This window comes from Chroicocephalus ridibundus, chromosome 1 (assembly GCF_963924245.1).
Source record: "Chroicocephalus ridibundus chromosome 1, bChrRid1.1, whole genome shotgun sequence".
Taxonomy (NCBI): Eukaryota; Metazoa; Chordata; class Aves; order Charadriiformes; family Laridae; genus Chroicocephalus; species Chroicocephalus ridibundus.
Window position 1 is genome coordinate 190,629,190 of NC_086284.1, and position 12,487 is coordinate 190,641,676.

General features: G+C 38.9%; 1 protein-coding gene across 4 annotated transcripts in view; it reads right to left on the reverse strand.

The window, feature by feature from the left end:
- Positions 1 to 12,487, reverse strand: part of DOCK4 (dedicator of cytokinesis 4) — a 254,777-nt gene that overhangs the window by 29,690 nt on the left and 212,600 nt on the right. For 2 of the 4 annotated variants that reach the window (XM_063323183.1, XM_063323181.1), the window contains exons 33-37: positions 11,563 to 11,589; positions 11,296 to 11,391; positions 9,504 to 9,564; positions 4,397 to 4,490; positions 528 to 676 (exon numbers count right to left, since the gene is read on the reverse strand). In XM_063323183.1, coding sequence (XP_063179253.1) covers positions 528 to 676; positions 4,397 to 4,490; positions 9,504 to 9,564; positions 11,296 to 11,391; positions 11,563 to 11,589 — 427 coding nt within the window. The remainder of the gene's footprint in view (positions 1 to 527; positions 677 to 4,396; positions 4,491 to 9,503; positions 9,565 to 11,295; positions 11,392 to 11,562; positions 11,590 to 12,487) is intronic. The other 2 variants (XM_063323184.1, XM_063323182.1) reach the window with 1 other exon arrangement.

The following is a 12,487-nucleotide window of genomic DNA, read 5'->3' on the forward strand; positions in this document are numbered from 1 at the left end:
TAAAATTTTAGACTACAGCATAATTATTCTTGCTTAATTCAGAATAAACATTCTCAGTGATGACAATGAACTGTGGTCCCCAAAACTCATTTCTTTTTAGAGATTCTGCAATTGCTATTCTAAAAGATGCAACATGATTTAGAAGGTGTAAACATAGTCCTTATAATCCAGACCCCTGATTTTTTTTCCCCTCACTTGGTCACTAAGTGAATTTCATCAGCTTTATATGGCTCATTTTCACCACCTTTAAAATTGGGGAAAATTATGTTATCTTTTATGAAGCGCTTTGACAGTTACAAAGCAAATTGCTACACAAGTGCAAATTATTGTCACATGTCAGTGTGGGATTTCTAGGATACAAGCACAGGACTAGAAGAAACCTACTGTGTCGCTAAGTAACTGCTTAATCAGGCAATGAGACAAACACTTCCCCTCTATATGAGAAAGGACTGCAGCCCCAGCAGTAACGTCCTAAAATGAATAAACTATCCTTTCAAGATCCACTCACTGAAATAGGACTATTTTACCTTTCCCCTATCAAAGTTTTGAATGATGGTCAGATGGAGACACTCTTTACGTTGCCACTCTGTTTGCATGGGGTAGTTGAGAAATTCTCTCAGCGGCCGGTCAGACCACTCCAACAGCTCATCGTACAGCAGCAGCGTGTAGGCAGCCTCTGCAAGACAAATTACAGCACGGTACTTACGAACACCAAACAAATAAAACAGCCAAACCAAGTACACAGAAACGTGAACGCTCCTGACGAGATGCACCTTTTTAATGGGTAGCTGATTTAATTCAAGTATATGACAGATGGTGGTACTGGTTTTGGACAGAGTTACTATCTTCAGCTATAATAAATTAATCTTACAATTTCACACACTATTTAAAGTAGAGTCACTGGGACAGTTTTCCTGGTGTCTGACAATACAAAGGGGACAGCCAGATTAAGAAAACAATTCCCCGCTTAGCCCTAGTCTTTCCTATTGCTAAGGAGAAACACTCACTGGCTCTGCTGTCTGAACAAGGGAACGAGGACCAGAGGATGAGGAACGTCAGTAGGGAAAGAGGAAAGAAGACAGATAGGACTGTGGACACACTCCCAAAGAGATCAGGGCTGGGAGGGAAATGAAGAGGCAGATATCTGCTTAATAGACTAATTCTTTCCATAATAGAAATAAATCCCTCATAGCTGAGTCTTAACACTCTACCATAACAAATAATTTAGAAGTGAACACATAATTATTATTATTTTTTAAACTTTATTTATTTATTTATAGGTTTGGAAGGGATCAAACCTATTGTTGCTGTCTGGTCAGAGAACTGTGTAGTAATCTTTAGATCACGGTAGAAATTATATGGGAATATAAAAATTATTACTATTATTTTTACTTTGATCTAAACAATTCCTCAGAAATAGTACACTAAAACTAATATTAAACGAACCTCTCTATTGCAACATCAGACTTTGGTCAGTTACAAAACACCGGAATTACTACTGGCTATGACAATTCAATTTGGGTAACTGTGCACATGCATTATTGTTTTCCATGTCAGTGTTCACAGTCTATTTTCCACTCACAGGACCACTTTGCATCAGTCAGCACAAAGATGGGCCACATTCTGGAGATGTGCTGCACTGGAGAAAGAAGTTGCCTAGTGGACTTACTTTATTGCAGGTTTTATAGGTTGTACATAAGGCAAAAAATAACTATAAAGTTTGCCCCAGACAACCATATCGTAATTCTGCCTCTGCCTTATGAGTTCTCATAAGACAGGTGACTTAAACCAAACTCCACAGAGTTTTTCCTAAGAGTAGTGTTCCTCTTACGCGTCCAGCTTAAGAACCCGTGGGTGAAAAACCATCACTGCAGCAGATGTTTGTGGGAGAACGTGCTTTGAATCCTTATGTTGTAAAATGCTAAACATGGTGCAAAATGATGCTGCACGGCTATACATACGTGCAAAGGACACGGCTGAAGTTGCGCAGTTTTAACTCTGGCATCACACAGCTTTCAGGCTGCTTGACTGGTAACATCTTTTGTCATAGCTTCAAGCTACAGTTTGGTACTCAAAATATGCAGCACATTCATATATCAATTTAAAAAAAGTCCATGAAGTTGATAACAACAAATCATTCAAAATCATAAGGAAGCAAAAGATAGCAGAACATAAACACATGTCAGGATAGCTCCCTCTGACCCTTCCTTTCTAACTTGGCATGCAAGTCCTTCATTTGAACAGATTTTTGCCTGCCATACCAATATATATATATTTTTTTTAAGTTATCATAAATGTATATAGAAGGTTTCTAAAATAAGAATGGCCATACTGGACAGAAAGTCCGAAGAGTCCCTTTACCCAGCGTCCTGGCAGTAGCCAGTATAATAAATAACATATTGGTACCTGTGGGAGAGGTCTGTAACTATTGGCTGTGCACCAAAACAGTAAGGAGAGATAAACAGGGTTGACTCATGATGTGGGAAATTCAATTAGTTTTTTTTAACAGGAGAGATTCAAAAACCTAAACATTTCTAAGATGGATAGATACAAAGACAATTTCATTACACTTCTGAGGTGACTGAGAGGACACAAGAGGAATCAGTGCGTTTATGTGCTTCAGCCTCAAGACAGTTATATTTATAGTTGTAACTGAGTGCTGGTTAAAGAAAGATTTGAAGCTACATTTTATATTAATAAGGACTTTTTTTTTTTTATAGAGGATTATTAGAGACAGTTCTGTAAATTATACTATGGAAGGAGAGAAAAATTATTTTAAGGGCAAGCTGGCTTCATCCCTAGAACGAAACTATGCAGTTAGCAAATTAATGGTGCGACATGTAGGAATGCTGCCGAAGTAGCAAACTTCTTTTCTTACTCCCACGTACTTTAGGTCAGCTGGTTTCCAAAAGGTCTGTGTGTTGATAAGGGAAGGTAATGGGCTACATGAGTCTGTTTTCTAGTGGAAAGACTGACTCTATCTCAATGTCACGGGTGTGAGACAATTCTTCCTTAAGGCTCTCATGACAAAAAAAAATAAATCAGTCTCGTGGAATCTACCATGGCAAAGAATGCAAAAATCACACATGTTAATAATAAATACACAGGAAATACATCAAAGTCCTGGAAATAATTTTTGAGCAAAATACTGTTTAAAATAAGAACGGATAGCAAAACAATTGAAAAACAATAGGTTCATATCACCGCTAAAGGTAAACTGGACACATCTTAGCAGCCAATGCATAGAGAACTCAACATTGCTTAAAGAGTTACTAAGATCTGTTATGTAAAATCAGGAAATGAATAGTTTGGCACAAAAGCCAGCTGTGGGAAAGATACTGCTTGATAATCAAAACTCTCTTGTGACTCACTACTGCCAGGTCACATGAGGAAATTAAAATCTCTCCTTAAATACATCTGGCTAACCAGTCTACACTTTAAACCCATGAGCTGCAAAGGGAATGTGGAAATTCCAAGTGAAGGATCTTTCTTACGGATAGCAGAAAAGCATAAGGAAATTTGCCATGGCAGTAGGTACCTGTATCCTTTTACTAGTGACCCCCAGCCAAGTGATCTGCTTTTAAGAAGGAAAAAATTCTGGAGAGATTCTGAACACATGCACTAGAAATTGCAAACACTGGGGAAAAGATGGAGGTATTATAAGGTCAGTTAAATATTTTGGCAACCAAAGATAGTTTAATTTAAAGAGATACTGATTTTATCTTCTCCAGCAATTATTGATGTCACGTAGTTACCTAAATGAAGTGCCCTTTACGTTGTGTAAGCAACAACCATGCACATTATCTTCTTACTTCTTCATTTAAAAGATAATGGCCAGCCCTGGCACTAAATTCACATTGAGAAATCTTGGACAATATTACTGCAAACGTGGTATGTGAAGATTCAGAAAGACACCAGCAGAATGCTACACTGGTTAGAGGTTTTAGTGTGTCTGTCTCATCATTAGTAAGCGATACAGGTCTTCCTTTCTTTTCTTCTTTTAATCTAAAAGTTAGGTTCTGAAACACAGCTGTGTCGAAACACCACAGCAAACAGCTAACCAGCAGCATTACAAAACAGTATACAGGCTCAGATACTACCAAATGGACTTATAAAAACTTCCTCTAAACTTCACTCCTTTTGGGTGAAGAATGACCGTATCACACATTTCTTGCTAGTGTGTATCAATAGTGATCATTTACATTCAACGTGGCACAGCAAGTAGAGTTGAGGGGCTGAAAAAAAGCCATATTTTGAGAGAGATTAATTGGGCAAGGAAACTCTGCTGTTGCCTGTGTTGGTATGTTCTCCACTGAGGACACAGCTTACAGGTTTGCAAAAGACTGCAAATCACGGTCCAGTCCTAAATATCTTTTTGTAGTTTGTACTCAATTACCTGTGAAGTTTTGTGCTTTCAGATGTAGGTCATAGAGCTTGTGAATATAGCGAATATACATCTCTTCCTTGTTCAGTTCAGTCTTGTAAAAATTCTGCAATAAAGTTGAATTTTGAATGAAAGGTAGCAGTTAATAAATATATGACAGTGGTTACAAACGAAAGACTTCAAACATAATGCTCTAGAAATAAACGCATACATTTGAAAGTTTCACATGTACAAAGTCATTACACGTAACTGCAGTAATATAGTAAGAAGTAGTAAATAGAATAGTAAATTTTCAGTAGACAAGACAACATGATCCTGAATGTTTTTTTATTTAAATTGTCATAGAACATAAGAGGAAGAACCTGAAAGAACTGGAATCTGACAGTTCTTTCTTTGTATATACTAACCTATCCAGAAAGTGAACCCATATATCCTTACTTAGGCCATTTAACATCCTGCTGAAAGCTGTATGTTGGTTTTAAAATATTGACAGCACTCTGAAATTTGTATTCATATTTTAACAAAATATCTACTGCCTGGTATGTCTACTCTTCCTTTGGTTGTAGCAAAATGCCAGAAGGATTTTGGTAGCTTTGTGAAGAACTATTTCGTATTGTAAACAGCAAAGTCCTGAATGAAAAACGTGACTTCTTCAGCATTACCTGATGCTAGGAACTGGTAACTGGTGCATAAATATTGGACTGTATGATTGAAACACACAAAGCTGCGCTCTAAGGTGATACCCAGGACAAAATTTCTAGAAGTGGCTAAAGATTTTGGGGTGTGTAACTGCTATTTGTTGTTACATAGATAAAATACGGAATGCAATGTCAACACTTTTAGTTCAAAACATTCATAATCTACTTGCAAGCCCTAAAACAAAGTATGAAAAAGTTATAGGGAGACAAGTATAACCCTATAGCACTGTTCGCAAGTATTGCCATACACACTATGGACATGCAGCTACCGTCCCCCTGCTAGCCACACTTAATGTTCAGGATGATCTGCTTTGCTTAATAAAAATGTATAGAAGAATCTAGCACTGGTCCTCATTACAATTAACAGTTTCTGTTCTATTATTCAAATCACCTATTATTTTGAACTCTAAGCAAGTGACCAAAATTTTCCCCCTATTGTACAGTATTCTTATTCTGTGCCACTGTTTCCTAAATTGTGTTATTATCAAGGAGAAAGGTGGGAGGAACATTATCAAAATAAAAACTTTATAGAGAAACTATTTTTTTAACTGACTTGAGAAAATGACTAGCTATCAATAGCTCTGTAATGACATGCCTGCTTTAGGCCACCATCTGTTTTTATAATTCAATGACACCTCTTTTCCTCCCACAAGGTATAGATCAGGAACATAAGCTTCTCTTTAGAAGAGAAAATGAAAAAATATCTGTTTGTATCTTCATATTTACCTGTCTGAAAAAAAGCATAATCTACAATACAGAATTGCGAGCAATAAAGCATAAAGATTAAGACAAAATATGGCACTGAACTGCAGTACTAGACTTCTCGGCTCTTACCCCTAAGCACTAAAGGCTGCAGTACGTGCACAAGTCTGAACTATACAAATCAACTGGCTCTTCTCTGAAGCTCAGCTCTGACAATGTCCAGGTGGTCTATAAGGCAGACCACAGCAAGGCAACTCACTCACAGCTCAGGAAATACATCGTGCTAACAAAGGTGTCGTGTCATTTTTCAATAAACTATTTCAAGATAAAAACTGCAGCAGATGAAGTCTTCAAAAGGGGACATGATGTAAGAAGTAGACTTCCCCAATTAATAAAGACTTCTTTTCCTAAGAAAAAAACCAGCTTGAAAACAGGCAATTTGGACACGTTCTACTTAAATGGCATGATGTCTATATGGCAGTGTAGAGCATCACAGGAAAACGTCCTCTTTCTAAAAAGATGATACAATTTTGAATTACTAGAACCTAAAATATCAATTAAATATCAAATCCTAATGAGCACCAGAGATGCCTGAGAAAAACTACTCAGCGAATTACCAGAAGGTATTCAATACACTTCACAGAATCATAGAATAGTTTGGGTTGGAAGGGAACTTTAAAGGTCCTACCCCTCCGCAATGAGCAGGGACATCTTCAACTAGATCAGGTTGCTCAGAATCCCCTCCAACCTGACCTTGAATGTTTCCAGGCATGGTGCATCTACCACTTCTCTGGGAAGCCTGTTCCAGTGTTTCACCACCATCATTGTAAAAAAAATTCTTCCTTCTTCTAGTCTGAATCTACCTTCTTTTAGTTTAAAGCCATTACCCCTTGTCTTATCGCAACACGCCCTGCTAAAAAATTTGTCCCCATCTTTCTTATAAGCCCCCTTTAAGTACTGAAAGGCCACTATAAGGTCTCCCTGGAGCCTTCTCTTCTCCAGGCTGAACAACCCCAACTCTCTCAGCCCTTTCCTCACAGGAGAGGTGCTCCAGCCCTCTCATCATTTTTGTGGCCCTCCTCTGAACCCGCTCCAACAGGCCCATGTCTTTCCTGTGCTGAGGGCTCCAGAGCTGGGTGCAGTACCCCAGGTGGGGTCTTACTAGAGTGGAGCAGAGGGGCAGAATCACCTCCCTCGACCTGCTGGCCATGCTTCTTTTGATGCAGCCCAGGGTACAGTTGGCCTTCTGGGCTGCGAGTGCGCATTGTTGGCTCATGTCCAGCTTTTCACCCACCAGTACCCCCAAGTCCCTCTCAGCACGGCTACTCCAATCCCTTCATCCCAGAGCCTGTATTGATACCCAGGGTTGCCCCAACCCAGGTACAGGACCCTACACTTGGCCTTGTTGAATCTCATGAAGTTCACGGGGGCCCCTTCTCAAGCCTCTGGCCTGAGTCTCTGGACAACGTCCCATCCCTCAGGTGTGTCAACTGCACCACGCAGCTTGGTGTCGTCTGCAAACTTGCTGAGGGTGCACTCGATCCCACTGTCTATGGCATTGGTGAAGACATTAAGCAGTACTGGTCCCAGCGCAGACCCATGAGGGACGCCCTTGTCACCAATCTCCATCTGGACATTGAGCCATTGACCACTACTCTCTGGATGTGACCATCCAACCAATTCCTCATCTGACAAACAGTCCACCCATCAAATCCATAACTCTCCAATTTAGACAGAAGGATGTTGTGGGGGACCGTGTCAAACGCCTTACAGAAGTCCAGATAGACAACAGCCATAGGTCTTTCCTTGTCCACTGATGTAGCCATCATGGAAGGCCACTAGGTTGGTCAGGTAGGACTTGCCCTTGGTGAAGCCATGCTGGCTGTGTTGAATCACCTCCCTGTCCTCCATGTGCCTTAGCATAGCTTCAAGGAGGATCTGTTCCATGATCTCCCCAGGCACAGAGGTGAAGCTGACAGGTCTTTCAATGCTTTGGAACAACTCTGTGATGACAGAGTTCTTTCATTAGAAATTCAACTTTCAAATTGGAGTTAGGTGATTCTTATGCATAAGGAACTAACTCCATTAGACACCTCTTAAACAAGCATTACTAATGTGAAACCTACTCCGTATGATCCAGACGGTGGGGAGAGTGAGAAAATGTTCCTACCTTCTTTTATCTGCGTTATTGCTGCTGGTGCATACCCCCCCTTCTGCATATTTCATGACGTGGCATAATGCCAGTTAATTTGATAACTTGGTTAACTTGGACAATTCTATTTTCTGGAAGAATAGCATATACCTCTATGGCAAAACAACATAAAAATTCTCTTTTCATGCCATCAAGTCCTCTTATCTTTGGAAGTCAGAATACCTTCAAAGTAGTGGTGAAAAATGAAATATTGCTTCCTCCTCTGTACTTCAAATAATTTTAACATTATACATTCTTCTAATTACTCATTGCATGAAACATCTTTTGAGATGAAAACCAGTTCATCCATCATATGGGCAAGAAAATGGCTTAAAATTTTTGTGCTATTTCTGTAATTGAAATTTCCTTTTCAAAATTTAGCATTTGTTGTTTCTGGGGTGTGCAAATAGTATTAAATTTTTTCTGAAAAATTGTTCAGGTATGAAATCCACCTTAGCCTGTAGTAGTCATTGAAAATCCCATTAAAAGGTATTATGGTGTTTTGGGGTTTTTAAATATTTTAATTTTCTTTTTGTGCAAATCTTAGATGATCTCCTAATAATGGTTTAAAAACTCCTTAGTGATAGAATGAAAATAATCCAGGTGCTTTACAGAATTCAGATCATGCCAGATATTCTGACAGAAAGCCAGCTGCTCTATGGGTACGTAGTAAACATCATCCCTATTTAGAGAGCAGTATTTTCCTACTGAAGGAATCCTTTATTCTCTTATGTGTAACTGCTACTTAGAACTGATACCAAATTGTTTCACTGACGTCAAAAATGCAGAATTACAAGTCAGCTTATTCTGGTTTGTTTTTTGTTGGTTTTTTTTTTTTTTTTTCCTGGCTAAAAATATAGCTTTCCAAAACATTCAGCATGAAAATGGAAACTTTCCAAGGTTAACGGAAGTCAACAAACTTGTCAGTGGAAACTGGCCTAGAATCAAGATACATCTTGTAAACAAATCTTTTTCATAATACAAATTTGCACCATTGGTCTGTTGTAATGATGATAACACAACAAGAGGTGGTCTTGAGCAGCATTTCTGGCTCTTCTACTGGGAAGAGAATAGATAGCCTGCAGTCTTCAGAAGATATCCCATATTACAGGTCATAAGAAGCAACTTGTGTCAGTTATTGGAGAAGAAAGGGAACAGGAGAAAATCATGTAAGTTTTATTGGGTTTGGGAAAGGAGGAAAGGCTTGTGTGTTTCTATGAACTCAGAGACCAATTAAACTTGGGGAAATACTTTGGTGAAGTTTATCCGGTAGGAAGAGACTGAAATTGAATAAGGCAGTATTAGGGATCTCTCAGAGCCCAATTATAAAATGCCAGGGAAGACTAACTCCCCACTGTATCAATTTCACCGTGAAAAAGAAAATCAGTGATCCTAAGTACAGTGTTATTCTGTCAACTTCCACTCAAACTGCATCAGGAAGCAAGATACCTCCCATTCAAATGTGTGGCTGTATATTAGAAAATGCTCAACTGGAATCAAAAAGGGAACGAAAAAGTATTATACAAACCAAAAGGCTAACAGTGCAGCCAATCTTTTTGCCATCCACTTCTCCCATTTTCATGCAGTCCCTAAAACAGAAAGTAATGAAAGTCAAAAGGAATTACGTTTATCCTCTTATAGTGAAGCACACCTCAGAAAACAGACATATTTAGCTCAGCAAGCTAACCGAAATGATGCAACCCAAAGGCATTTGGGTGAACAGCTGACCCAGGCATGTAAGGGACTTCCTGTCTCCTTTTCTAGGACATGGAATACCTCAGTCATCAAGAAAGTAAATGTTTTATTCTGGTTTTGTCATTGATTTGCTGGGTGACTGCTGGAGATCATTTGATTTCTTCATACCTTGTGTTCAAATCACGCCAGCAGAAGCCAGCATGGCTGCCAGAAGAGGCAGTCCTGTACCCCTCCTGCTCTCAGGCACTCATTCCCAGTCCTGCACTGCTGCCTGCACAAACCTCAGGAAGAGATACAGGTTAGGACTATCTTCTGCTAGGTTAGTTTTAGCCCACGTCAGTCAGATCACCAAAGCGCAGCACAAACACTTGTGCTGGCACAAGGAAGAGGGTGATGTGCATGATGGAATGAGCAGGGATGAGTCTGCTTTCTTCAGAGACAGTGTACATCTAAGTTGGCCATGGAATTACAGCATAAATTCCTCTTCTGCGAAAAAACAGAATGAGACTGACCTTCTCTGTAAAATGCTGCAAGATCCACCAAATTTTTCTCAGTACCACTTTATAATTAGTATCATTTATTGTTTGGGAAGGCAACGGATCTGACCCTCAAGCCAAAGGTTAAAATGGAACCACATAGAGTTTGATTATCACAAAGAAAAAAGTAGTCTCTGTATAACCATATTGGAGCAAAAAAATAACAGGCAGACATTACCATGTAGTCACTAAAAAAATTTAATGCAATTTTAAAACATTCTTGCATACACGAGCTAAATGATCACCCCAAATACTCTCATAACCACCAGTATGCACAATTGTTTTGAAAGATGTTGAATTGAGAGCCCTGGAGGTTGTAATCCAAACAATCCTTGAAGAGGAATAGCACCGCCAGGCTTCTAGAAATTAAGAGTTCAGTCTCTTTGTTGACAAAATAGCTCTCCTTTCAAACTATCAGTGAGGACAGCAAGTGGAGTACCAGATCTTACCACGTGTCCCCCATGAAATTGAGGAAAAAACCTAACACTTAAGCTCTACAAAGTGCTACTATTAATGGCAATAAGGAGAACTAAGCTGAAATCTGTTTAAAGTTTCTACAAGGACTTCACAAGTGACTGAGAAAATCCCTCTTAATCTCTCACTCCTAAAAGGGAGTATCTCTCTCTTATTTCCCCCTCCTTTGTTCATGTGGTACAGTCAGATGCGAGCTTCTCACCCAGAGATCATATCTTTGTATACATACTTACTGTGCTGGCTGACACTACAACTAAGCATGATTGACATAGTAGTAAGAATTTTACATATTCCGTAAAACAACTGTCAAGTGATTAGTATTGAGCTCCGTGCCTTCAGACAGACTTGAGTCACTAACCTACTACCAAAAGTTCCTATATTGCTTGAAAGGAAACTCGTACACGCCAGTGGATTTTCATACCATGGGGAGGCTACTGGGTTGGTTTTCAGCCAGCTCGTCTCATTTTCCTGTTGACTAAACAGCTGCTGTCAAAGATCCTGAGCACATACAATTGATGTGTCCATGCGCAGTCACCATTTGCACAAGATCACCATATTTGCCTGCTAATGTTTTGAAGAGGACAACCCTACTTATAAATGGTGATAATCACTCACCTGTAGTCCAGCAACCTCTCCATGAGGCGGGTCACAGTGGCGATTAACGAAACGCCACTTTCCCTCCATGTTTCCCGCTCAATTTTCTTCAGTAGACTGAAAAAAAAAAAAAAAAAGCCAGAACAATTTTACCGTTTATTTTTAACTGTCACTATGACAACCACTCTGCTTTTACCAGTACCTTAATACCTTAGCAACATCTTTGATAGTTAGGTTTTCTTTTACAAACACCCTCCCAAGAAGCACAATTTGCAAACAATGTCTTACCTAGGATAAGGACCAAAAAGTGGAATTCTAGTCCAGGAAGCATTGACAAAACAAATGATTTTTATATTAGCTGCATCAGGTTAAAATATATCAAATACCTAATTTTCAGAATATATTAATATCCCAAAGACTTAACAGAACTCTTACATAATAATATATATATATTAATTTCATGCTGAAACATGAGAAAATGGGGAGTTTTAAGATGTACCTAGAAAAGAATATTTATCAACACAATATACCTTCTCAATTGGACCTCAATTTTTTTAACAAATATTTTTCCTGCTCTCCTCTCAAATATTTCATTATGCATGAAATATAAGAACACATAAGGGATTTGAATAAGATGATTCCCCCTCTTCACTTAATATTTCCCTCTGAGAACATACTATCATGCACATGTAAAATTCCATTAGCTCAAATTATGATAAGATTCTTTATTAAAAACCGTTGCGTTGAGTCCTTACACTAATGTAAACGCAGATTACACATTGAATTGCAAAGATTTCAAAATGGTGTTATAAGTGGAGCTGTCAGTAAAATTATACTTCATACTTCTTTCTGTTACAGGCCTTTGATTTTCACTGCTTAAGTTTATCAAATATTAATCATTTGGGCATGGATTTCCAACGTTTCCTCCCTGAGAATGAACAAGGAAATATTTATCTACAGAGTTGTGTTACTTTCATGCTTTGGCGCAGGATGTCAGATGGATGACATGTCCATGGAGATATTTTAGCAGTCTCCCTGAAAATGCGCTCAGGTATGGTTTACTGAAAAGTCTCTGAAAATTGCCATATCCATATACTCAGAGCTTTTTAGAGAGTTGTTAATAGCGTCTCCGAACCTTCTGTCTGCAGTGGGCAAGCTGTCAGCTCCACTGACCTTCATCTATACTGAGCATGTTCAGTGCCATAAAACTCCT